The sequence below is a fragment of the Phasianus colchicus genome, chromosome Z (genome assembly GCF_987193195.1).
Source record: "Phasianus colchicus chromosome Z, bPhaCol1.hap1.1, whole genome shotgun sequence".
Classification (NCBI taxonomy): Eukaryota; Metazoa; Chordata; class Aves; order Galliformes; family Phasianidae; genus Phasianus; species Phasianus colchicus.
The window spans coordinates 91,411,555-91,438,094 of NC_143476.1; the positions used below are offsets into that span (position 1 = coordinate 91,411,555).

Sequence of the window (26,540 nt, forward strand, 5' to 3'; positions counted from 1 at the left end):
TGCAATAAATTGATTGTACATATATATTTGGTACATGTGTATATGGCAACACGTAGTAATTGGTTAAAGAATATCTTTGTGATGAAGCTGTTATTTTCAACACAATAGATACACCACTTAATTACATCAATGATGTATTATAAAATAATTGATTACGTTGTTATTATTAAAAGTTAACACTTCCTGAAAGGGTTGCATCTTTGTTATGTATTAGCTTCACAAGTAAGGACTGATGAAAGAAAGAAAGGAAGGGAGAGAAAGAATCATAGAATGGCCAGGGTTGAAAAGGATCACAATGCTCAATCAGTTCCAACCCCCTGCTATGTGCAGGTCGGCAGACACCAGCCCAGGCTGCCCAGAGCCACATCCAGCCTGGCCTTGAATGCCTGCAGGGATGGGGCATCCACAGCCTCCTTGGGCAAAGGTCTCTGTTCTGGGCATGGGTACAGAACAGAGAGAAAGGTGAAGGAGAATTAGTTAATTTATTAATTAAATTGATTTCCCCATAGGAAAAATCCTCAAGTAATTTCGAGTGCTGATAAGGGTTAAATGTCCTTACCACTGATTCCATGTCTTTCAACGTTATTGGCTTCCCCAACATCATCTTGTAAAAAGGTCTGATGAAGAAGCCTAAAACAGAGGGGGAAAACATTACTTCTACTACTCTGCATTTCCACCTTAATCAAGGACAGACTGCTCTAAGACACAACACCACACATTTGCAAAGAAATACCCTGCAAGAAACCTGAGCTGTAACTGCTCAGGTTAACAGCAGGCTCATTTTTAATTCAGACTCACAGAGTTGTTCTTTTAATCACAAGAATTGCACCAATGTAATTAATATCAGTTCTGTGGTAGAGAGACACAAAAGATGAAGCACTGAGTTGAAGGTATTCCTGTCCCTCTTCTCTCAAGAACAATGCAGTGTTGTACTGCACTACCTCTAACTAAAATGTAGTCAGCCTGAATCACTGCTTGTTTGGCTATTCTGGGATTCTAAACCCCAGCAAAAAATTTAATTAATAGTTAAATCAATGAGTAACAGATTTACAAAACATGCATGCTGCAGTTGGTACCCATGCAACTGTTTCAGCTGCAGCTGTTTTGCATGGAAAGGCCTCATAGAAATGTAGTGGTCATCCTTCAGTGTGCAGATTATTTAGAAATGGAGATTAACAAGAGTGGAGAAGGAAGCAAAGCTTTATGAGAAATGTTTTGGTTGAGCAAGACACTATAATCTTGACAAAATCTCCATTCAAAGTAGGAATACAATTTCCAAAGCTTCCACTTCAATACTTTCCCTCTAACTTTATTTCCAGATGTACTACACTCTGAAACACATTAATTATCAAAGTGATTTATTTAACAAAAGTCCAGTTGCAGTAGCGTAGCCACACAGTGCAGTAACTCACCATCCAGCAGCTTCCCATGATACACTGCCAGGCCAGCCACTCGTCCAATAAATGTGAAATATGAAAGGTGATCTTCATTACAAAGACCCGAATTAGGGTTAATCTGAAGCGTGTAGTTGTCCCTTTTTTGAAGAAAGCAAGAAAAAAATCTAAATCATCACATCTTTGAATACACAGATATTTAGATACGTTAATAAATAACGTCAGCTCAGGACCACTTCTTGTCTATGCTGCATAATGCTTTAATGATCACAACGATGATCTGACAAAGGTTCCTAATAATCCTCCTGGTTGTGGGATAACCATAATTAATTCTAAATTCATCTTTTCCATCTGTGTGCGTGGTGGAAAGTTCAGGGAAATACTGCTTCCAGATTCACTGGTTAGAAGCAGGCCTTCCCTAGTACATTTTTACTGAACTTTACAGCACAGAATCAATCCACTGTGAATGTTTACAATTTAAAACACTCCTTTCCATGAAAGTGAACTTCACATGAGGACAGTGTTATTTTTAAAGTAACTGCAGCAACCTGTGTCACAGAAGTGGAAGTATTATTGCAAAACACACCACCCAGTAAAATATTAACCCAGAGGCATTCTGAGCTAGCCTGTTCTTCTGTAAGCTGAGCTTCCCTCCAAAATCAGAACGTGTTTCTTCTGAGACACAAATGTGAGAAAGCTCTCATTGTACAGCCTTTGTTCATCGACTTTACCACTCATTCAACACTCATAAGAGAAAGGAGTGAGTATGACACTGATGTGAAAACATAGGAACTGCTGCAATGAAGAAATCCATCCCTCCTGTGGTTAAGCACACGGCGTAGAATTACAGAGGCAGACACAAAAGGAATGTGCTTTAAGCAGGAGACGTGGCTCTCTCATTTACATAAATGAACCACTGAGGGTTTTAAAATTGGACATAAATGCACTTGAGCTCATGCAGGACCGGTGTTGTATACCTACTGAAATGCAAACGAGAAGCTGTTTTGTGAGCTAATGACAAAGAAGCAGTACAGTTCTGGAAGGCAGGTGTTTTATGATGCTCTGGGAGGGCACAAATGGTCTTTTGTCTGCATCACTCAACTCACTATTGCTCGCCCCAGAAACGGCACTTTGTGCTGCTGCCAGCAAGGCAACACTGTCCTAATAGTGAGAATGCTTTATGTGATTTCAACAGCGAATTGAAAGGTCCCCAGAGAAGGAAAAAATAAATGAGAGCACAGATTTGATTGACAAGAGTGCACAACTGTGTCATGAAGGATGACCTAACTACTCCCAAATGTAACCTCCCTGCTCATGCAAAATCTAATGTATATTGCTTGCAAATGGAAAGATTTTAACGGACACTTACGTTGCTGAATATTCAAAAAGACCATAATATGGGTTGAACATCTCCTTGGACAAGAGAAAAAACCACTCTCTGGCCACACCTCCATAGTCAAGTCCTTTTTCCGACTCAAATTCAATCCAGAGCCGGGCCTTCAGTACATCAGGTCTCTTCACAGACATGATTCTTCTGTAGGACTCCTCAAAAATATTATTTCTGTGTAGCTTCATCTCAAATCTGTTTGGTATATCAGCCTGTGTGAAAGGAGAGTACATTTTACTTATCAGTCTGAACAAATGATCTTCAGGAAATTATGGACTAGAGGTTAAAAACTAAAGGATGGATTTGACATCTGACTGTGCCAAGTTTCTCCTTATGCTTGTTTTCCAATGCTTTCTACTTCTACAGGTTGACAGATGACAGTGAACCGGGTATGTTCCAGGCCCAGGGATCAGAGATTTCTATGATATTTGATAAAACACGGAAAACAACATGAAATACAAAAGAGAGAACAATATTAGTTTTACTGTGTTGTATTTAAAGGGCATGACAGCTTCAAGGCCAGGCTGGATAGTGAGCAACCTGGTCTGGTGGGAGGTGTCCCTGCCTATAGCAGGGGTTGAAATGAGGTGATTTTAGAGGTCCCTTCCTACCCAAACTATTCTGTGATTCCATGATAACAAAGACGATGCTTCATGTTGCCCTTTCACTCAGATTCCTGTAAAAGCCAGAACTGTTCCACCGCGCATAAAGCAGAACTGAACAAAATAGAACAGGACTGCCAAAATACTTGAGAATTTCTGTCTGAAAAATGAGAGCTCTAGCAGTCATTACGATTTAGCCCAGAAATTCAAAAAGGCAGAACTGGATAAAATATTTGAAAACAGAGGCACAAGACTGGGTGAACTCGTGACAGTTTCAGGCAGGTACAGTTCCTCTGGTGAGACTGACCTGACACGAGTGTGTCAAAAGGTTTGCTTTTTCCTGGCAAATGTGCTTATTGTGTCCACCTGGTCATTGGTCAGGATGCACACTGAAGGAACTACTAACAAAGAGGTAAAGGCACTGGCGTCAGAGCTCGTGCTACAAAGGCTGTTTGCAGCGAATCACCAGTTGATAGCAGGTGTGGGCTAATACCTACTGCTCACTGAAATTAAACAAGGTATTTTTGCAGAACAGGAACACCAGAAGCTTGTGCCAGACTCAGTAACGCTGTAGGCTCCCCACTCTACCAGCGTTCTCCAGCTCTGTCCTTCAAATCCACCATTAAAAATGAAGGAGAAATATCAATCAGTAGTAAGTAAATGACATTTCCTTCCTCTCTCATCACTTTGGGTTTCTATTCGTACCGGAAAATGCGCATCTTAAAGATATGTAAATGTTTTTGTTCAGAAATCCACCAAATTCAAACTTTTCTTCATTGTCTTGGTTTCTACTCCTTTAAGGAGTATGGCAACCAAGAATCATTGGCAGATGTGTTACAGCAAGAAACACTAATCTGTATCTACCCCGAGGACAACTCACTTCTCCCCAGATAAAACAGACTTCAACACAAAGCAGCATGGTTATACTCACGGGTTTCTTTAACTTCTTCCTGAAATAGTCGTACTTCTGTTTGAACTCCCTAGAATACGGAACCGCCTACAGACAGAGAATTGTAAATACAAATTATTCCAGGTATCGTTTGTTATGCTACTTTATACCTAAACAAGTAAGATATAAATTTGAAGACGCTATCTAGATATGTAACTCATTGTGTCATTAAAAAAAAACACATGCATGAAGTACAGAACACCAAATCTTCTCAGTGTGTAAGTTGAGTTAAGATGTATCAAAATTTTTACCCATGCTTTCTGTTCATCAACTACTTAGCCTCTTTTCTTTCTTATTTTAGGAACAGAAAAGAGCAAAAACTATTTTTAACACAGAGAAAAGAGATTGGAATGCAGTATTGTCATCTGTGTCCTTCATTGGGAAACAATAAGCACGTCATATGGTATTTTTATGACTTCTAGGAATGAGTGTTGCTATCAAAAGGTATGGATTTACACAGTTGGAAGTGGTAAGGATTATAAGGTGCTGCACAAAGACAAAATACAAAGAATTTTGAGAATGCTCGTTAGAACAAGTTGAGGGGCTCCAGGTAGAGCTATGAAATGAACCACAAGGTGCAGGATGAAGCACATGCCCACACAGCAATGGATGTCCATGGCCCTCAGTGAGTTAACCCCATTCTCACAGAGGAAGTGATAAAACTACTATTACACGGCCAGTACAAAACTCCCAAGATCTTCTGATCAAAGAATCAGAACACACAGCTCTGTACCAAAATACACAATTTGAACACAGTGCAGCACCTAGCACAATAAGTTTCTGGTTGCTGGATGAAAACAGAATAAAATGACAACCAATGAACCCATGCAGAGTATTTAGCTCTGCAGTTTCAGAGCGGATGGAGCTTTGCAAAGAAACAGCACAGCAATATAGAAATTAAAAACAATCACATAAAGCAGTTTCTACCCTGCTAAAAAAGGAGCCCTCTTCTCCTTCTTTTGCTGAAACGGAAGTATTCTGTGATTTACTGTGACAAACCAATCAAGAATGTTTCCTAGACAGTCAAAATCATATGTTAATGGCTTCTAGGAAGAAAACATGCTGTATTGTGTGAAAAATGCCATATCTCAGTAGCCATTAGTAGGAAAGACTCCAAAAACCACCAACTTTGAACCTACTGCCTGAGCTGGAAATGGTGTGTGTAGCATACCAGTGACAAACAATGCAGTGATTCCTCATGAACCCCACTCTGCTTTGGACCACTGGCAGCAGGCTGGAAAAGTCTCCAGTGCACCCAGCGTATGTAAAACAAAATAGGGTCACTGACTGTCACCAGTTCTGGGGCACCTCACCAGGAGGGCACAGGACAGCAGTTCCTCTGCCTTTGGAGGCTCACAAAATGCTCATCTGAGTCTCCCACGTCCCTCAGGACAAAGCAAGCTAAGGTTGGTCCTGCCTCCTGTTCTATTCACCAAGTACAGCCTGAGCTCACCTGGCTGCCCAGAGAAGAGGGGGAGCCCCATCCCTGGAGGCCATGGATGGGTCCTGGGCACCCTGAGCTGGTGGGGGCATGGTGGGGGCACCCAGCCCATGGCAGTGGTTGGAACTGGATGGGCTTTAAAGACCCTTCCAATCCAACCAGGCTGTGATTCTGTCATGTGGAAAACAAGCATGACATGTTGCTTATTTACAACTGCTGCCTACACAAAAGGTACATGAGTCACAGCATTTCGTGCAAAAAGAACCACAGCAGTACTTACAGGACCAGTAATTGCTGGGTTCTGCAGTCTGGGGTCTTCCCACTGGGTAATTTTATTATCTGTAAATAACAAAACAAATTATATCATTACTACTTTGCTACCACACTGTGAAATTACAAGTTTTTTTTGTTTTGTTTTGTTTTTTCCCCTACGCGTGTTTTCCCTACCATTTCCACAACTTAGTATTTCAGGGTTAGGAAATAATGCATTCACCCAACTCCATCAGAATCCTATCACACCGTTTGGTCGAAAAGACTCGTTCAAAAATGCAAAAGTAGAGCATAATTCAGTATAATTACACTGCTTTTATTTCAACGCCTGTAGTAGTAAACATGTTCTACTTGAACATGATCTTGCATCGAACTCATATTAAAAATACAGATTTCATGCCTGAGGGGAAAGGAACCCAAACACTTTGTCAAATGGTAGATGAATTTACTTATTCAAAATTCTGCATGAAGAGGGCCAAAGTTCAAGAATTTTAAAGCAGTCTGAATTTAAATTTGGAGGTGAGGGGATAACATCTCTTTGGGAAAAAAGAAGTCCTGGACATTGATTTTAATGAGAAGTTTATAACATCATTAAGTAAACAGTTATGGTATAAGGAATCACTCCGTTTTGACAAAGTCTATTTTGGCAGTAAGGTAACAGAATTCAGTTCTTTTCAGCTACAGCTTTCAAGAGCACCAGCAGCATTGCATGGTCATACAGTGAGGTTATACAGGACCACGGTGAAACTCCCTCTGCCTCCAGACAGCTGTTCCTCACAAGATTCTGAACACAACAGAATCACGACAGAATGATGATGTTGCAACAAGACAATGCTCCAAAAACCAAACTAAATGCCATCTCCAACGGCAAGGCTTAAGTCATATTTCCTGCACTGGAAGGGTAATAATAATACATCTCTTAGGTACACACTTTGATTTAAGTGCATATTAAACTGCATATTAAAAGAATAGTCAGGATTTTAGGTTCTGTAGCTCTTGCTTTGAGAATAAAAATACTAAGCTTCAAGAAAATTGCTTTTAAGGATACTACAGATAAAAGCAAAGAGCCAAGTCCACTTGTTTTATAGTAGCACAGGCACTTTCCCATGTTTCTACAGTCAGAGAAGACCCCTAAGTTTTGAGCATCCCAAGTTATTTTTAAAGTGGACTTGATTTTGTAAACTGACTCTCATTAAAAGTTAGTAAAGAAAATTCAAAACCATCACAGAGCACCCTTCAGCAAATTTGGCCTAGCAGTTAATTTCACATTAAATTACTGTCTTATTTTCCTTTACGCTTTATGGCCATTGTGGAGGAAAGCTGTCAGAACGACAGCTCTGGGAGCCACCCATTCTGCACAGCTTGCTGCCTGCCAGCAGGCTGACTCCTGGGCTGGCCCTTTTCACATGGTTGCTTCTTGGTCAGTCGCATCACCTTCTGCCACATTTACTGCTTTTATACCAATTCATTTTTTATACCTACTTGAAACTGACAAGCACAATGATGGTGGTAAATTTCTATGACACCAAAGGCAGAGCTGGAAATTACTTTAGAGATTTTGTTCATTCTCTCTCACTGCTCTAGGATATGTTTAAGAGCACGTGGTGTCACTGATCAATCACTGCCTAAGCTGTTTTTCAGAATACTACAGCAATAGGGACTTCATATTACAAATACTTTTCTATGACTTCAATGCCCATACAGTGAGAAGAGCCTAACTTGACCCACTGGAGCTGGAACTGTAGCACAAGTCTCCCTCTATTACTCTATTGTCCACAGTAGATGTCGATATCAAATTAACTGATTTTGCAGCACATTTTTAAAAACCTACCATCTCTCCTGATTCTTCACACAAACGCAATACTCTCTCTCTTTCCTCACAAATCAGGCCTTCGGGCTCTGAAGGATTTCCTCTATTCCTTTGGTTCCACTATTTCCTTGAAGTTTGGGACCCTGTGCTTCATTGTCACAGATGTTACCATTGCTGATCAGCTTAGGAGGATTACCTCTGCTCTTATTTAAGATGCTCCTGCTGATACACCGCAGGATAAATTAACTCACACTCAGCTGATATTTTTCATGTCTTTTTCAAAGGAAATTCTGCTAACTATTCCTATTATGAGTTATATCTTGCAATTATTATAAAACACATTCACACTGCACCTACACCTCATCACAATCATTCCCATTTCTAATCCTGTTACAGTGAGCTCGTCTTGCTTCTCCTGTGTTGCTGTTTTCTACTAATATATTGAGCACATTCCCTCTAATTCACTTCTCAGCATGCTGAAGAATGGGGAACCCATTTAACACATCCATTCCTCCCTCAGTGAACCACTGATAACTACGCTGAATTTGTTAACAAAGCCTTTGTGCTGTTCTTCATGATACCTTCTAAGATGTAGAACATATTTTCCTACGTGGCTCCTAAGAAATCAGAACAGCTTACAGCTAAAATCTGAAAAGAATCATATTTTCAGACCACTAAGTTAAAGTAGCACCTAAATGATCTTTTTTGTGCTTTACTTTTCTTAGTTTGTGGCATGCTTCATAACAGCTTGTGCTGCTCCACAGTGGTGCTTTTTGTGCTGGCTGCAGTGAATTTTATTACAGTTTTCCTCAGGGGCGAGAAAAACATATAACAAAACTGGGCAATAGTATCAAATAATCATGCCTATTACAGAAATATACCTGGGGAGCCAGGACTTTAACAGCAGCACAAATGTTGAAAGTTATCTGATTTAGCTGTATTCTAGTAATGAAATGGAGTACATCTGTTGCATCTTAACTAAGCCAGTTTATGATAGTGCTGTACTCCCAAGACTTGCATGCCTATCCAGAGCAAGCCCAGCTGGTTGCAGCCATGGCTGACGTCAGCATATGTTCTCATGTTACTCATGAAACAATTAAGAGCCACAAGGCTCTGTCACAAAGCTAACATTATGGCCAAATGCCATTGCACTTCCTTACTGACTGTGGATGCCCTGTCCGTCCCTGGAGGTGCTCAAGGCCAGGTTGGATGGGGCCCTGGGCAGCCTGGTCTAGGATTGAATGTGGAGTTTGGTGCCCTACATGCAGCATGGGGTTGGAGAGTCATGATCCTTGAAGTACCTTCCAACCCTGGCCATTCTGTGGTTCTGTGATACTGTGGGAAGAAATGCTACAGTGGTTGATAAACTGCTGTTTACAGTCATTTGCAAAGCACTGAGCACAACTTCATCACAAAGTCTGCTGTAATGCCCCTGGCATCACCTCTAGTTATGGTGCTAACAATGAGATTCAAGGGCAATCTGATAGAAGCCAATAGAGTTCTCCAAAAAAAAAAAAAAAAACCCATCAAACCAAGCCTAACACCCAAACAAACAACATTTATAATTTCTGCAAAAATGCTAAAGAAGTTTGAATTGGGAACAGAGAGAGGCTTCAGATGCAAATACACCTGTTTTTATAAAAGCATCAAACTATTTGAGGGAACATATACCATCAGCTCCATTTTTAGAAACTGAATAATTTAATCAAAGCTAGGGAGGTTCAGCAAATATACAGGTATCTCAAACATTAAAGTTTTATTCTTTGACCTTTCTCTGGCAGCGGTGTGGCATAACTTGCCAGATTTATTTCCAGACATCTATTGGTAGCAACAATTAAAAATTAAGGAAGGGATACAGAACGCTTCAATGCTGATGTCTGAAAGGGATAATCTTTTTCTTTGTGAGTTTGCTGCTTCTGTTTTTTATTTAAAATTATGTAACCCATTTAGAGGCAAAGATGGTTTAATGATTTAGTAAACAAAACTATAGGTATGCTAGGATTTAATGCTACTGAAGGAGAAATATAATTCTGTCAAATACACATAACTGTTGAACGTTTTAGTTCTCTTAACTTTTATGTAGCAAACAGACACTCTTCCAATTGCTTTGATTTACCTATCTCTGTGAAGATTATCCTGTCAGTAGAAATTAGAAAGCCCAGCTTAATCTTCAAAAAAAAAAAAAGCTTTTTTGTGCTGTTTTGTTTTTAATCAACAAAAACTAACTAAGTTGTTTTGAGGTGCTGCAGTATGACAAATCTACACTGAAACATCACCTACAGTGGAATTTCACTAACAGAAGATCTGAATAGATATCAGTTAGATACAGATATAGTCAAAATAGATATCAGGCTGGGTGCAATATAACATGCTATAAATATGAAATAAGCTCAGAATCAATGCTGCCACAAGACCTCAGACGAGAAGAGAGAGAGTATTATCAGTGTTAATTTACTTGCTGCCTACATGTGGAGTTGTGGCCATCTTACTTCCTATTCCTAATGCATATTTTAATTTATTAAAGTGCAAATAAGCCATGGGATCATCAACAACAACAACGACGAGTCCAAAATATCAACAAGAACAAAAGAAACCACAAAGAAGAAATGTTAATGTTTCACAAGTCAGAGAGGGACAAAGCTTGATGAGCCAATTATAAGCAAGCTTTTGGTGAATGTACAGTACCGTAGGAGGGCACTAAGTCTCTGGTATCAATGTCTCCACATATCAACACCTGGCTTCCTAAATGAAGAGTAAAATTACAAAGCTTTCACTTCGATATTTATTACCTCCCTTTGTCTATTTGCTGCAGTACCTGAGTGCTTACTTACTATGATCTATATAAAACGTTCTTCCGTCCAGATGTATCCTTTCCTCCCAACCAGGCTGGAAATGGGAAACAAAAAACCAAAGAAAATAAGTGAAATACCACCATTCTCACACACATGAAGCAATACATTATCCATGCCAACTTAAATTGTCTGAAAGGTGCTGGTCAAGTAGAAACAGGTGTGCTATGCCAAGGCCAATAATCTGGCATGATTCAAAGCATTCTCTGTTTATGCAGATGACTATATCCAATATAGTAAGTATTTTTTAAGGCTTTGAAGTGGAAGTTTCTTGCATTGGGGTTCACATCCATTTCCTACTGTGAGAAAACAATCACAAAGAATAGGCTGCCCACCATTTTTTAGTTCTGAGAGCTTCACCTTTTACTTCTGAAACACCTGTGGGTTATATACTGTAAATATTAAGAGTGAGACAAGGATGGCTAACCTAGTGTTCAATTCTTGCCCTTTTCTCCATTCCCTTTTCTCAGTTTTAGTAACAAAAGGAGAATACACAGCACACTTCCAGTTCATGCAATGCTGTCTGATCCAGTACTCGCTCCACCTTTAACCTGTATGCCAGCTTCAACGCAGAATGGAAATTATTTCACTTCCATCTTTTCAAAATTACTTTTCTTCAACTCTGCAACCATCACACTGGGAAGAGACTGTTCATCAGTGAGTGCAGTAATTGGATAAAGATAATGGCTCTAAATTAAAGAGCACAGAATTAAGTCAGATGTGAGGGGACAACTCTTTACTCAGAGGTGGTGAGGCCCCAGCACTGCCCAGAGCTGTGGGCGCCCCATCCCTGGAGGTGCTTGAGGCACCCAGGATGGAACCTGGGCAGCTTGAGCTGGGGAGCAACCAGCCCATGGCAGGGGTTGGGCAGCTGTGAGGTCCCTTCCAACCCAACCATTCCATGGTTCCAGCCTCAGTCAAAGATGGCTTGTTTAAACCTGTTACTAATTAACAGTACCAATAACATATGTCAGGCTGCCTTCATTTCACAGCAGCTTTTTACCTCTTGGAATTAACAGGCTAAGTTACTCCTGTTCAGTGCCTCCCATCAAACAAACTTGTCCTTGGAGAAAAACTACAAAAAACAGTTACTTCCATAGCTGTTCTCCTAAATGCTGCATTACTGCTGTATTCTAATCAAAAAATTCATTGTAATAAATAGGTTCAAGTTAATATAGTTCTTAATCTGATCTGAATTTTGAGATATGAGCCTGACAAGTTGCCTAGCTCGACTTAAAAAAAAGGCATAACTTTTTGCTAACAAGACCTGAATAGGGACATGTCTGGATGTTCCAGAGGAGGATGTCTGTGCCCCTCACTGATTTTGTCACCTGTTGCCCATAAGCAGTGCTCACTCTGGACTGCTGACAGAGCTGCTCTCAGCTAACTGCAACCCAGCTCATTGCAAATCAGTACGACCAAAAATTCACTATTCAATCTGTTCAAAACCTAGATAACTTAATATGCCACATCTGGTACAACAGGACAGCCACCCATCCTAAAGGCATAACTCTCTGCAGACATCATGTCTGCAATACCTGCTGAGACTGCTGCTGATGACTAATGGCTTACTGTCACTGTGGCTTCCGGTGCTGCAAAAACAATTCCAGTGGCAATTTTTCAAAAGCATGTTTAATGTATATAAGGCAATTAACATAACACTATTAAGGTCTGCAGCTTAGAAAAAGTGTCAGCTTTCACAGGTTATCCTCTGACATAAAGATACAGCTGTTGAAAAACAAAGCAAAGCTCTGTATTCGATGTGCAAATTACTATTATGCACTAGTTACCAATATGACAAAGCCTTTGAGGCTAATACAATCATTTTCTCTTCAGAATATGGAAGTTTCATTCAAAAATCAGAATTGATTTAGGTTTCTGAACACCAGAATATACTGGCGCAGAAACAAAGTTCACTTTGAGCAATGTGCTTCTATTTTTTTTTTTCTACAGCAGTTAATTATCAGCTAGTTAACCATTAATTGTCTAAAATCACATGTTCAGAGATAAAAACAAGGTGAGTTTCTTCAAAGCTCAAAGCTTCAGATAAGCAAAGAAATGTTTAATAACTGCAGAAACACTACGGGCTGGCTGAACACCCTGACTCATTCCCTGAAAAGAATTGTTAAAAACATTGCTTTAGGATCTCCATCAAAGTGATGAGAGCAAACAATATCCATATGCATTCAATACAAGACTGCAACAACAGAACAGTTCTTACAAGATAGCAGGTATACACCCAAAGACATTGTCACTTACAGGAAGAGGGCCCAAATCGTTGGGGTTCAAAGAAGCTTTTGTTCTCAAATGCACTGGAAATTTCAGCCGTGGATCTTCCTGTAACAGATACATGCAACCATAAATCCAGCATCTGCATACAAAGTCATACACAGCTGGAACAGCCATCTTCCTACATTAAAATTACTGTTTAATTTTTACGATTCTGAGAATAAAATGCAAAACCCAAATTTATTTATAAAACATTTAACGTTTGGGCTTGCCACATACTTAATTAATATTAACAAATTGTGATGATTTTTTTTAAACGTTAAGAAGTAATAACTGTTAAGGGTGTTCTTTCCACAGCCCTGTTCTTAGCAAAGCATGCATTCCTAAGTGCCATTTAGAGTCATCTGTACATTTTTGGCTCTCAAAACCTCAAAAGAAATAAGGTTGGAAAATGATGTAAATGAGCTTCTTACGTTTTTATTAATCCACAGATACCACATTAATGAACAAAAGATGTAAAAAGAGGCAAGTAAAATAGGTCACAGAAGATCAATTTGGAGTCACAGTGATCGAGATCTCCACACATAACCTACCCACACGCATCTGGGAACATGATTAAGAGCCACCATTTGAAATATTTCCCTTAAAATAGTTGCTGCTGGGAATTTGAATAACATCTATAAAATTAAAGTTCCACTCATATTTAAATGGTGACATGAAATGCTGAGTCAGCTTTGACATTTTTTCCTACTTTAATGTTTTCCCCACTTGCTGATTGAAAATGTGGAATTATTGAAAAACAGATCCTCATGACACAAAACAAATAATAAGATGGATACTGCTCACCGAAGATGAACATACGTTATATAAACAGGAAAGAAATTCAAGAATTAGAGGCAGCCTCAAACTGAACAGCACACCAAATCTCCATCACACTGTATGCTGGCAAAACCCAATTTTGAGCAATTTAAAAGGTAATACCTGTATTGGTTTGCCAAGTATAAAAAAGTCAAGCACAAAATGCTACTGTATGGTAGATACATGATACATAAATCCACCAAAAACAACTTGCAGTGGTTATGTACAAATAAGTTTCCTTTCCCTGAGTGTAGCAATGGCACCACTACAGCCACTGCGTCACATTTGCTCTTTCAGACTGTGGCTACGGTACACCACTGCATGGAGGAGTCAGTCTCCCTTTGTTCAGCTTTATGAATAACTTCAGACTGACAAATCCCTTGACTGGAACTTGCATCTTAAGCACAAGACCAGTTCCTAAGCGAAATAGAGGGTCTACAGCCTGGAAAACAGAGCAGTAAAGACAAAGCCATTTGAATTTCATTATCTAAATTTCCCCTTACCCAAGTAGTAGTTTTAGTATTGTGATCGATGAAGAAGGGCCTGCCATTGGGTGCTATCCGCATCTCCCAGCCAGGAGGGAGGAAACTCTGAGCAACTTTGTGCTGTGGTTTGGGAGAGTTGTAGGGAGAGGGCTGCGGAGACTGCGGGTTGGAAAGGGTGTCCTTCACAGCTCTGCGCACCGGGGAGTCCTTCATGCCCTGTCAGAGGGGAAGGTATAAGGATTTGCCAAATGCCACTTAATAAAGGAAACTGAATACAATGTGATATCACAGCAAGAAGTTTTTCATTCCAGACACAATTTACACTATAATTAAGTGCTAGCATTGATTTCCTAGAATGCAGGAAAGTTATCAGTAATTAGCTATTCCTTGTCACTCATGAAGATTTTCACTTTGAAGGGCACAGATTTTGATCATATCCCTATGTGATGATAATGACCACTTGATTACATATTTTACTGAAGCTGGTCTGTACATGTCAACATTTCGTTTTAAAAAGGAAAAGATACAAGCACTGCTTTGTACTTTGTGGTGCAATAGGTGTTAGTTTAAATAGGAAAGTATACTAAATGTGAAGTGACATTATCATAGAATCCTAGAATGGCCTGGATTGGAAAGGACCACAACGATCATCTCGTTTCAACCCCCTGCCACAGGCAGGGTTGCCAGTCATCAGACCAGGCTGCCCAGAGCCACATCCAGCCTGCACTTCTTAATGGATGTCCCAACTACAATTTCAGAAAGAACATTTAAACATGGTTTTAAAACAAGTTCCTTAAGTAAGTGTAGGCTTAGACTTCTTATATCAGCTTGAAATTTACAGATTTTCACAGTTTGTCCAGGGGAAAAAGTGAGAAATGACAAAAAAGGTGCTCCACCTTCCATTTGAAGATGCAGTTTTTCATAACTTTCTCTCCTCAATGCAGCCATGTTTAATTGATTTGTGAGATTTAATCATACAAGAAAAACACAATCTTTTATTGCATGTGCCAGACTATTCATTCACATCATCCAATGATCAAAGTTAAGCAACACTACTGTATGATGTAAAGATTCAGATGGAAAAACGTTAGAAGAAAATAGCAATATATTATATCAAACAAAACAGTAAGAATGTTGTAACAATAGCAATGCTGTGCTGCATAACTGAAAGGGAACGAGAAAGTTATAAAGGTAACCAAGAGAGAAGTCAGATACAAGGTGGTCTGTGATGCTAACAGTGTTTCTCACCTCGAGTGGAGCAGATAAGGTGACTGTGGGTGAGCTGAGGCTGCGGGGCCGTCTGATCTGGGGCTCACTCAGATGGTTGTTGCTGTTTGCTGCTGACCCAACCATGCCATCTTCTGCAAGCTGTTTCAGATGCAAAACCAAGTTAGCCAGTCATCAAGATCGCAGTTCATCCAAAGTCAAAGCAATTGAAAATTATGTAAGTATTTAGTATCGTTATTATGGCTATTAGTCAAGCACATTATTTAATTGGAACTCCATCGCAAAGACACAAAACATCTGGAATTACTAATTAAGTAAAAGAACTTTCAAATTCAAACCTACAGAGATGTCTGTCTTTCTTTGTGTTTCGTTCCTCTCTACAAATGCCCTCCCTTGTAGCATCAACTTAATCTGCAACTACTGAAGTTAAGAGAAGCATAGAAACAAAAATCCCACCTGTATTTTTTTATGATTATCCTGAGCTGTTGTGAGCACGCTTGGATTTTTTTTTTTTTTTAATTCAGAGTTCTAACGAGCTGCTTCCACTGGAATTATACTCAATATGATGCTATCTAAACGTATGCAATCTAAACAGAGCAACAGATCTCCATACCTGCATGATGGGCCGTGTCCAGGTTGTGGTTCGATTGTTGTGATTGACATAGTAAGTACGGCCCTTTGCATCCTTTCTTTCCTCCCAGCCTGAAGGTAAGCCTGGCGTGGTGTGGACATAGGCCACTGAAGGCTGTTCAACAAGAAATTGCCATATTGTTATTTCTTTATTAGCTGAAAAAAGTTAACCCTGTTCTTTCAAAAGAACTTGTTGATGCACGTAATTCTAACAACTATCAAACGTACAGAAAATGTGGCCTGGGAAATCATCTAATATAAGCTCTTCCTCAAACCCCTCTGAGTCAAATAGTAGTTTCTCATAATAGATCTTTTGATTCACTTATGCAGAGATTCAGGTCTCTTGTTCCAAAACTAGCTAAGCATATATGCCCTCAAACTTTTAAATTGGTATGTTACATATAATGACAAAAAGAAACCTTGCGTTGTAATGATTTTCCCTTAAGGTTGATTTTTCCCTTTACATTGATGTGGATAAATAAGAAAGGAAGTGATCACGCTTTCCAGTGAAGATCTCTCCACTTCTGACCTCATCTCTACCATGGGATCTTGACTCAATTGCAGCAAACCGCTGTGGGCTTAAAAAGTGAAGTCCAAACATCTTCTTAGTTACAAACAATTGCACTCAGGATTAGGTGTCCTAAAGTAGAGGATACACCCTAAACTTGAGCCCAAACTTTAGAATGAAAAGATACCGCTTTTCTAATTAAAAAGTTGCACAACAAAGACGTTGCTGTAAAGAAAACAGACAGACAATGAGGACAATGACACCAATTATCATTAAACAAATTATGTCACTATTTAACACAACAGTTATGCTACAAGAGACATTGTCTTCTGAGGTCTCTGTGGGCAGCAAAATATTCAGTGATTTAAACAAGTGGACATTTGTTTCTGTGACATACAGAATTAAAAAATACAGTGTACATGAGCAGCAAAGCTTTTGGAGGGCAAAAAGCCTAGGAAGAAATTCTAATACTGAACCTGTCTGCATCTAAAAGCACATTTCAGGAGGGGAAGATGCCCAGGGAGTCAGATTACAATTCCAGATTGTTATTCACATGTTTAAGCTCCATCACTTTCCAGTTTGGGACTCCTTTTCTCTGTAGACATCACTTGCTTGTATTGCCTCTGCATCCAGCAGGACAGCATTCTTGCTCTTTAAAGAATGCTCTCTAATGAAGCAGATTCTGCTGACATCTCATAAAGGACTAGGCAGGTTTAAGGTGCTATTCAGCATCTGCACCTTGCTATTTACATCAAAATGCATTTATGCACTTGGTTCAATCAACAGATCAATCACATGAAAATATATAGTCACATTTTACCTATCAGGGTTCTGTAATGCTAGAGATCGCTCTGCTTCTTCAACATAGCTGCCTTCATGGCAGAAGAATGGTGAAATCTAAAAGACCTCATCAAGTGCTGGAATAAAGAGATGTTTGAGCTTCACTGTTCTATCAATTTCTGCATGCTTTCCTTCCTCACTGGTCTCACTAATCCCTCTTTTGGAGCCCAAGTTTAACCACCCCAGACTCAGGCATTTGTCTTTGCCCAGCTCAGTGATGGCAGACCATAATTTACAGTGAGCAAAGGTGACTGTTGTGGGATTTTGAGTGTTTTACCCACACCTGAAAGGCAGCTTCTGTTTCAGAGCTATTTCATATGCAAGTGCAGGCAGGCAGAAGTTCAGCAATACAGGCAAATTACTCTGGTAAAGATATATTACTGAATTTATCTTTTCTCCTGCTTTAGCACAGGAGCTGGACTAGATGACCTCTAAAGATCTCTTCCAACCCCTAAAACTCTGATTCTATGAAGACTCAGTCCCACAGAGGATTAACACACAGACATCTCTGAGCTCTTAAATTCTCACTGTGTGAATGTGAATCAAATTTTGTGAGCGCTTCTGGAAGGCAACTGAAAAGGTAAGGCAGCTGTGGAGGAAAACAGAGCAGGTTAGAAGAAATAACTGTAGTGGAAGAGGTCTTAAAAATACTGAGATCTCCTGCAGAAAAAGAGGATGCTGGAATATGAGACAGTGAATGATATTAAGAGATAGAAGATGTTTAAAGAAGACTATTCGCATTCTTTTATATGATCTTTAAATAAAATCAAGGAAGAATTAGCCTTGGAGATTACCAAATACCTCCACGTTTTGACTTACTGTGCAGACTTACGAGACCATAAGCATTACAACACAACTAAGGCAGCTTGGATAACCACCTCTGTTTCCCTAGGCTCTCAGCTTTATTCACCATGCCTAACCACAAAGCAAAAAAAGAAATTACTCTTTCAGTGTCTTTATAAACAGTGGTTTGTGTGGTATGATCATTCTATTTAAAAATATTAATGCAGTGGAAAACTACTACTTAGAGATAAAACATGTGAATAACACTGCACAGCAGGATTTGGTAACATCTCAAGTCCCCAAAGATTCTCAGTAAATTATTTTTCTACGCTGTACATTCTTTGCTCCAGCAAAGTGATTTACAGCAATCCTTGTTCTCGCTTCATATTCTCAAGACCTCTTCCCAGAGCTCTTGCTTAAATCAGTATGTTTGCTTTTTAGCAGAACAGTATAGTTGACACAATGAGCTGGAGAACCGTCTGACAATCAAGAAAAAAAATTAGAAAGGAAAATGAATGGGTTAGAAAGTTGATGCGGCACATTAGGAGACAGAAAAAGGAAAACTGATAAGGAAGCTGAGTTAATACCCGCTGAAGCAAACTCCAATTTATTCATTTCCAGAGTAGTCAAATGCTGGAAAGTGCTTTTTCCCACTTGTTTCATTTCATGTAGCTGATGGGCTGTGATAAGGAGAGCACCTTCACCAAGACTGTTCTAACCATTGCTAAGCTATTAACTGGTGGTCATAAGGACATAGTAAGTGGCTTGAATACAGTCCACAAGCCGAATTTTAATTAAAAATTAGACAATTAAGCTAGCTGATAGTCTGGGTTGTAAAAATACACCTTCTCTTCTTGGCATGATGCAAACAATCAGCTTCAACTGACTTGGTGCTTGGAGTATACAGCAACACCGGAAAGATGCTCAGCTTTATCATCTGATCTTCCCTTTATCAGACTATCAAAACAACTCCAACTGTCAGCAGCCCTTCTCCTTTCTAGTGGCTGGTTTAATGCAACCATGTATGCAATCTGCAAAACAGGAAGCTTGCCCTTCAGTCTCCCTGCCATACTTTAGATAGCAACATACTCTACCATGCAGAATAGAAACATGGGGGAACTATCAAAAGGCTTATTTGTGATGGGTATTAGAGGAAGTCTGAAAGCAAAACTGAATTGCCCTAGAAACTTCAGCATTGACAAATTCTATGTCTACATATTTGATGTCCCTGAAGGACAAAAAAGTGGCAACCTTTGAAGAATGCGCATCTGGATTTAAGTGCAAGAAAGAATTCATATTTAAGTCCTGAGCAGTCTGTGGATTTGGGTTTCATAGTATAGATGCATGCTGAGTGAAGATAGCAAGGGGAAGGTTCCCGTTAAGTAAGCTGCAATAAACTTACATTGGAACAACAAAAAAAAAAGAGACATTAATTATGAGACAGGGAAGTATGAACTCAGCTTTAGCAGAAATAGCAGAAAATATTACTGTTTTAAGAAGTATAATCAACACAAGATCATCTATTAATAAAAAAGTCAAGGAGGATTTTCAAGGACACACAAAAAAAATATTACAATTTGCAGGAACGAAATACTCCTAATGCTCCTCTGATTCTGAAAAAACAGTAAATACAAACAGCGTCACAGAATGCTGCATCAGAACACAAACCAAGGTCTGACACTACTGCATACAAATAAGAAACGTACCAACTTTGATTTACATCCCTGAAGTACATCCCTGAAGTAAATTACCTAAGAGTGCAAATACTCATGAAAGCCAATTATTACTGTCAGTGGATAATGCTTTCTATGAAATAATTTGTTTCAGACTATCAGAACGAGACTTTTTTTGGCAAAGATCAATATAAATGAAATCTGCTTGTCTTTAATTATGCAGAAAAATTCTTTCAGAAAAGCATTTCAAGAACTTTACCAGATGAGCAAAGCAAAATTTCAGCCTTGCAGTGAGGAATAACTGCTGGAAAATGAAAATTGGCTGTAATTAAGACCACTACAATCCATAATGACGTATCTTTGCACAGTTCTCAAATTAAGATCAATCTTATGAATCTAAATGAATCAGTCTAACAGTGAGTAAGGGAAGACAGAAGCATAATGAAAGATACAAGTATGCTGAGTTGATATCTTTAAACATTGATTATTTCACGTTTTAAAGAATTAGGCATTGTATCTTGTTTTTTAGAAGTTTATGGTATGTTTTTAGTAAAGCTTTGTTAAAACTAGCATGTACTAGTAATAAAATAGCCTTAAATTGGAGTGAAGTTAGAATTAAGCATTATTTGAGAAAATCTGAAGTGTAATAAATAAATAACTAATTAAATGCAACAACTGCTTCAGTGGCTACATGTCAATTATCACATTGCTGCTCTGTGAAAAAATGTTAATTACTGTACAAGACCTAAATTCACCCACATTTTATTTAGAGATAGTGTTGGATAAAGATATTACCGTTGGTTCCTCACCACCTGTGACAGTTGAAGAACGAGCTCTCCTAGATGGACCACTCTGCTGTTAAATGATAATTAATGTTACAGATAAGTACACTTGTGTTGAAGGACACAGATTACTCTTACGTCTTTAGGAATAAGGAATCATCTCCAGTCTAAAATTTATTCAAAGAGCAATTAGTTTTAAATAATTTTAAAGATGATGTAAAAAAAAATTAAGCTATCAATCACTGATAAACAAGATAGAACTTGACAGAAAAATCACCAAAGGAATTAATTTCAAGAGAACAGCGTATGAGCAGTATTGCTAAGGATGACAAGATCATTCACTCTAAGTGTAACGTGATTAATTTCCTTTAGAAACAAAGATTCATTTTGATCACCAGAAAAAGTTAGATCAAAAATATGAAGGTGGCATTTCAAATTTTCACTAAGAATTAATACAGTCAAAATCAGCACAATTTAGAAAGAAGGTATGGATTTAGTTGCTGGAAGATAAACTATCATTGGTTCAATAAAGATTAAAATCAAGAGACATCCTTGTAATAGAGCAATGATTTCAATTCTTCTGCTAAATAAATGAATGCTCTGCAATAGCAAACTGAAAGATGGATCACGACAAGGCCCCAAGTGACTGCATGAGGTAAAGACACTCATACTCCATGAGGTTATATTAAATTAAGCAGCAGACCATCTCTGGATCAGACTTCGTTAAGTGCCAGTTTCCTCTAGTGTGGAGAGAAGACAGTTAAGGCATAATCGTACTGAAAACCACACAATTGTTTATCCGGGGAAGAAAGTGAAGAGGTGGATCATACTTCATAAGCACTCTTTTGAACAACAGCCACTGCATGCAACCACAAGCAACAAATGTAGATACACTGAATATACAGAACTCACAGAACAAAGAAAAAAATACTACAGTTACACTAAGTGTCTAACCAATAACAACAGAAAGAAACAAAGGAGAGACATCAGCTTTAGCAATGAACTTATCAGTAGCTCCCTACTTAATATTTTCATGGTAAATTTGTGTAATCTTTTGTGTGTGTGGATTGATACCCTACCAGAAAACACTCATGGGAAAGTTTTCTCTCTCCACTTCATACATCAAGTGTTTAGTAAACTACATTTTTGTGTTAGATAACTGAAGTCAGACAGTATGACTATACTCTGTCTCAAAACATTTTTTTTATCTCTTTTGGAATTCCTCATTGTACTTTGTATTCTGACACTGTTTTGGTTTCACGTCCATAGCTGCACTAGATCTGCCTAGAACTGATCTAGGAAAAGACCCATTCAGAATCAGATGATGTTAAAAGATGAAGAAATAAATAAAGATTAGCTTTCATTTACCAAAGATAATTGAGACTGTTCAGCAACTGTATCTGTCACACTGCAAGATCTCAGTCTTGAGGAAGGATCTCTTTGCTGAAAAAAAAAAAAAAGAAAACGTCTGTAAGTTTAACTATTTTCAAGTATCTTTGGAAGACACCTTAGAAAATCCAGAGGGAGAACAAGCAGCTTAAGGAAGACATGCAACTCCTGGCTGAATACTGTCAATATAGCCCTTGGAAAATCAATACATTAGAGATACTGGATTCCCACACATGGCTTACTGTGTTTGTTCCTTGATGTGGGCACAATGAGATGCCAGGAACACATGTGATGACCATGTGGTGTTGATGGCACCCTGAGCCTGTGGTGGGAAAGCAGTATGCTCTGCAGAACCTCCACTGGGAGCCTGGCCGAGATCAAAGCACCTCTAGGTACAGCCAGCAGCCTGCAGATCTTAGTCAGGTTCATGCAAAGCCAGTCTAGATTTGGGTTTAGGAAAAGTCCTGGATCCAACAGCCTGCACAGTCACTGAGCTGATCTCACAGCTTTGGGGAATTTGGGTCAAGAGGAGATGTCAAGCAGACGTACCTTGTGTTTAGCTGGCAGTGCCAAACCCTTCCTACCACCCTGCTCAATCCAAACAATGCTCTTGATGTCTCTTTGCTATTATTACAAATCTCAGAACTGGGCAGATTTGCAAGCCCAGGAGAAGCACTGCCCAGAGTTAAGTGCTGGATCAGGCCAGTGAGCTCTCACAGAGACCAGAGCTGTGGGAACAGAGTCACACACACAAGCTGCCCTGACAGATCCTCTGGGGCCATGGACTGCTGACCCACTTAATCTCCATGTGCAGACAGGATAATTTCAGAGCTCCTTCATTTTATTCCTTTCAGTATCACAACACCCAGTTCAATGGGTAGTGTAACACAGACACTAAATGCTCTGACAATTTCTTACTTAGCAAGTGTGGTCTTATTAAAATTTGTATTGCAGTGTTATTTAATGGGTCATAAAAGAGCTACTTTGTACAGAAACATTACCACTGAATTATTTTAATTATTTAATTATTTTAAACCTGCAGTTATCTACAGAAGCAGACTTTGTGCAGATGGCTGGCAATCAGAGCTAAAACTTGCTGAACTGATCTCTGTATAACATTCAAGTCATTGTATACATTGCATAGGCTCTTTGTGAAAAATTTGCACCTAATCAAGATTCTATTTGATCAGAGAAAGAGTAAGTGTGATCACCCCTCACTTTAACTGCAAAGGTACCTTAATAGCACACACCAAGGAAATGATTAAATCTCAACACAATGTTCTCTTTTATATTTACAATTGTTTTCTCAATCAAAGAGACATAAGCCATTTCAACAGTTGAAAGCACAGTATCCTTACTTTTTGTGGCATCATAAGTGTGTCCAACTAACAGGTAACACACACAAACAGAACTTACATTTTTTTCTCACTTCAAGCAACTGGCTGTGGTTCTCCAGACTAGTTATTAATAAATCCACAGAGCATTTCACCATAAATACCTCCTTTCAATTCTAATCCTTTGTTAGTCTTGTAACAATTAAACAGTAAACTATGATGGGGATTTATAAAATTCTAATACAAGACATTCTTCGGCATAAATATGCATAGGTAAACACCAAGCTTTGAAAAGTTATCAAATACTGGAGTGGATGATGATTGGAGCATTATTCAGTCTTTCCACTTTCTTTTGGATATTCCTAGCTTGATGCTCTCTAGTATCATATGATGCATTTTGTTTCACTAAAGGTATAAGAGGAGTAGACTCTCAAATTAAACTCATGTAGGAAAATAAAAAAAATATTAAACCTAAATAAAGGAGGTCTGCTCTTCAAGGCAGTTTGTTCTGTGGTGAAATTAAGCTGAGTTTTTTTTTTTTTAAGATGCTTTTAACAGCTGTTATTCAGTTTTTCCTAAGACCAGCAATACCTACTCATCCACACAAACAATTCAGGATTATGTAAAGCTAACAAAGATCACAGTAGTAAAGATGTATACAGAGAAAGCAGCGTGTCACGTACAATCAAAGAACTCAGCTGTTCCCCATTAGAGTCTGGAGTGATCTGAAGCCTTCTGCTCAGTTCCTCAGATAGCTCCTGAGGACTGCTACGGGATACAGGAGATGCAGGAGGTGGTGGCAACGATAAATTTAAAGAATCCCCAGTTGCACTCGCCTCCTCTGAAATGGCTTCCCAAGGCTGACAAAAGAAAAGAAACCGTGTTAACTATTCAAAGTCAAACCAAGCCTCTCCTTCCCTGTGCATTCCAGGTAGCCACCTCGCTGTGGCAAACACAAGTGTGAGCATCAGCATTAATATTTAATGAAATAAACTAATCGCTAGCGCACACAAATACACTTGTCTTTCTCAGTAAAAACATTCATAAAAACATTCAACATAAAACATTCCTTAAGGCTGAATGGGATCAGAGCTTTACACAAAAAGTTTGCTTAAAAATATCTACCAAAATTCATTACGTTATTCAACCGGTAGATTAAAAATACTGATTAACAAGATCTCAGAGTTTTAAATAGAGCCAAGTATTCCTTCTAAATAGAGCCTGTTTTCCTTCTAAATCAAGACACTGAAGAAAACTCAAACAAATGGCAGTTCCATTTGGTACATTTTGTTTCTTAAAAATTGTCTCACTGTTCTCCAAAGCAGAATATTGAAAGTGTTTTATCTACTTAGAGATAACGAGCAGTGCTTGCTATTACAAATGTGCGTCCTAGCATTTACATGGTACTTAACACTGTGCATACTCGGCTGGCCACCTACAAAAGCAGGAAAGTATAACTATCTAGGGTTCTTACTGTGTCTCCGGTATTCTACTCAGTCGATTTCCATAAATACCATGCAAAACCATTACTGTTCATGGTGTATAGCAATTAGCTTATAAAATGGGAAACGTTTGGGCCTGAGGTTGGTTAAATTCTTAAAAACAAGACCTTTATATACCTCAGGAATGTCTCCAGTCTCCATAGGTTCCGGTTCCAAATCCTCACTAATGTGTCTTCGAGAGCGAAACCGCCTATGGGCTGCTTCATGGTTTATTTGTCTGATGTTGTTATCTGAATCAGATCCCACATCACTGGATAGTGGGGAAGAGAAGCGAAGGAGAAAAGAACAAGAAAACTATGAATGTTAAACTCATTAATGCTTTTGATTATAATAAAAAATTCATTACTCTTGCACATGTCAGGCTTCATAAACAGGAGGAAATTTAATTCTTTAATCCAAATGAAATAAAACCAGAAGCATTTCACGAATGTCATGTAAGACTGGAAATTAACATTCTTTGTACAACGGAGTTGTTAAACCAGAAAAATAAGTCCCCACTGTAACATGTTAACCCCTTTTATCCTTTCCCAGCATGACCAGAATCATTCCTGACACTGAGATTTTACTTCTGCCCCTCTCTTTATGCCAACTATTGCTTTTCTTTTTGCAACAGCCAAAGCAATAACAAGCTGTTGCTGGCTACAACCACTAGTTCAGCTCATACCAGCAGTGGTTGTAATGGAAAAAAAAACAAATTCCCTTCATGGTGTCCCTTCCTGGCTTGTGCAACTTCCCCCTGCGCATATCTCTGCATCTCCAGTACAGTACTCAGGGGGCACAAGAGGTTGTTAAAAAGCAGTATTCCTTTTAAACCGCTCCTTCAGGATGAGGGATCGTAGCTTTTAAAGAGAATTATGTTCAGGAACATTTATTTGAGAAAACATTTTAGTACGGCACATTTTAACAACCTGCAAGACAAATTACTCAGCTGACACAGACTGTACAATAATCAATATTTTCTCTTAATGACTAGATTAGCATCTGAGTTACTAGTCTCAAACTGAGAGGCCAACACTATCGATTCTACCATCAACCCCATGAGACCTTCCACTGCTAGCGGTTTCATAAATTTACAAAATCAGAATCACTTAGTTTGGAGATGTCTAAGATCATCAAGTCCAGCCGTTAAACCATCACAGCCAACCCTACCACTAAACTAGCCACCTAAGTGCCACATCTGCACATCTTCTGAATACCTCCAGGTATGGTGCTTCAACTACTTCCCTGGCCAGCCTCTTTCAGTGCCTCAGAAGCCCTTCTGAGAACAAATATCCTAATATCCAACCAGACGCTTCCCTAGCACAACATGCAGCCATCACCTCCTGTCCCATCACTGTTACCTGAGAGCAGAGGCTCCCACAACTTTCAGGAGTGGCAGGTAGTGATGTGGTCTCCCCTGAGCTTCTCTTCCCCACACTGACCATCCCATTCCCTCAGCTAGTCCCCATAGCACTGTGCTCCAGACCCCTCTCAGCTCCATTCCCCTCTCTAGACATGCACCAGGGCTTCCACGTCTTTCTTGTAGTGAGAGCTCAACAGCACTGTGGTGCAGTTTCACCACAGTTTCACACCCTGTACTGAGTACAGGGGAGCAATCA

General features: G+C 39.1%; 1 protein-coding gene across 7 annotated transcripts in view; it reads right to left on the minus strand.

Moving 5' to 3' along the window:
* NEDD4L (NEDD4 like E3 ubiquitin protein ligase) overlaps positions 1–26,540 on the minus strand; it is a 133,252-nt gene that overhangs the window by 8,462 nt on the left and 98,250 nt on the right. For 4 of the 7 annotated variants that reach the window (XM_090130540.1, XM_090130542.1, XM_090130543.1 and 1 more), the window contains 14 exons: positions 25,060–25,192; positions 24,124–24,300; positions 22,086–22,160; positions 20,731–20,790; positions 16,115–16,246; positions 15,523–15,642; positions 14,293–14,490; positions 12,962–13,039; positions 10,685–10,739; positions 6,054–6,112; positions 4,315–4,380; positions 2,764–2,993; positions 1,413–1,534; positions 560–630 (listed from right to left, as the gene is read on the minus strand). In XM_090130540.1, the coding sequence (XP_089986666.1) occupies positions 560–630; positions 1,413–1,534; positions 2,764–2,993; positions 4,315–4,380; positions 6,054–6,112; positions 10,685–10,739; positions 12,962–13,039; positions 14,293–14,490; positions 15,523–15,642; positions 16,115–16,246; positions 20,731–20,790; positions 22,086–22,160; positions 24,124–24,300; positions 25,060–25,192 (1,576 nt within the window). Of the gene's footprint in view, positions 1–559; positions 631–1,412; positions 1,535–2,763; positions 2,994–4,314; positions 4,381–6,053; positions 6,113–10,538; positions 10,596–10,684; positions 10,740–12,961; positions 13,040–14,292; positions 14,491–15,522; positions 15,643–16,114; positions 16,247–20,730; positions 20,791–22,085; positions 22,161–24,123; positions 24,301–25,059; positions 25,193–26,540 lie in introns of all 7 variants that reach the window. The other 3 variants (XM_090130541.1, XM_090130544.1, XM_090130546.1) reach the window with 2 other exon arrangements.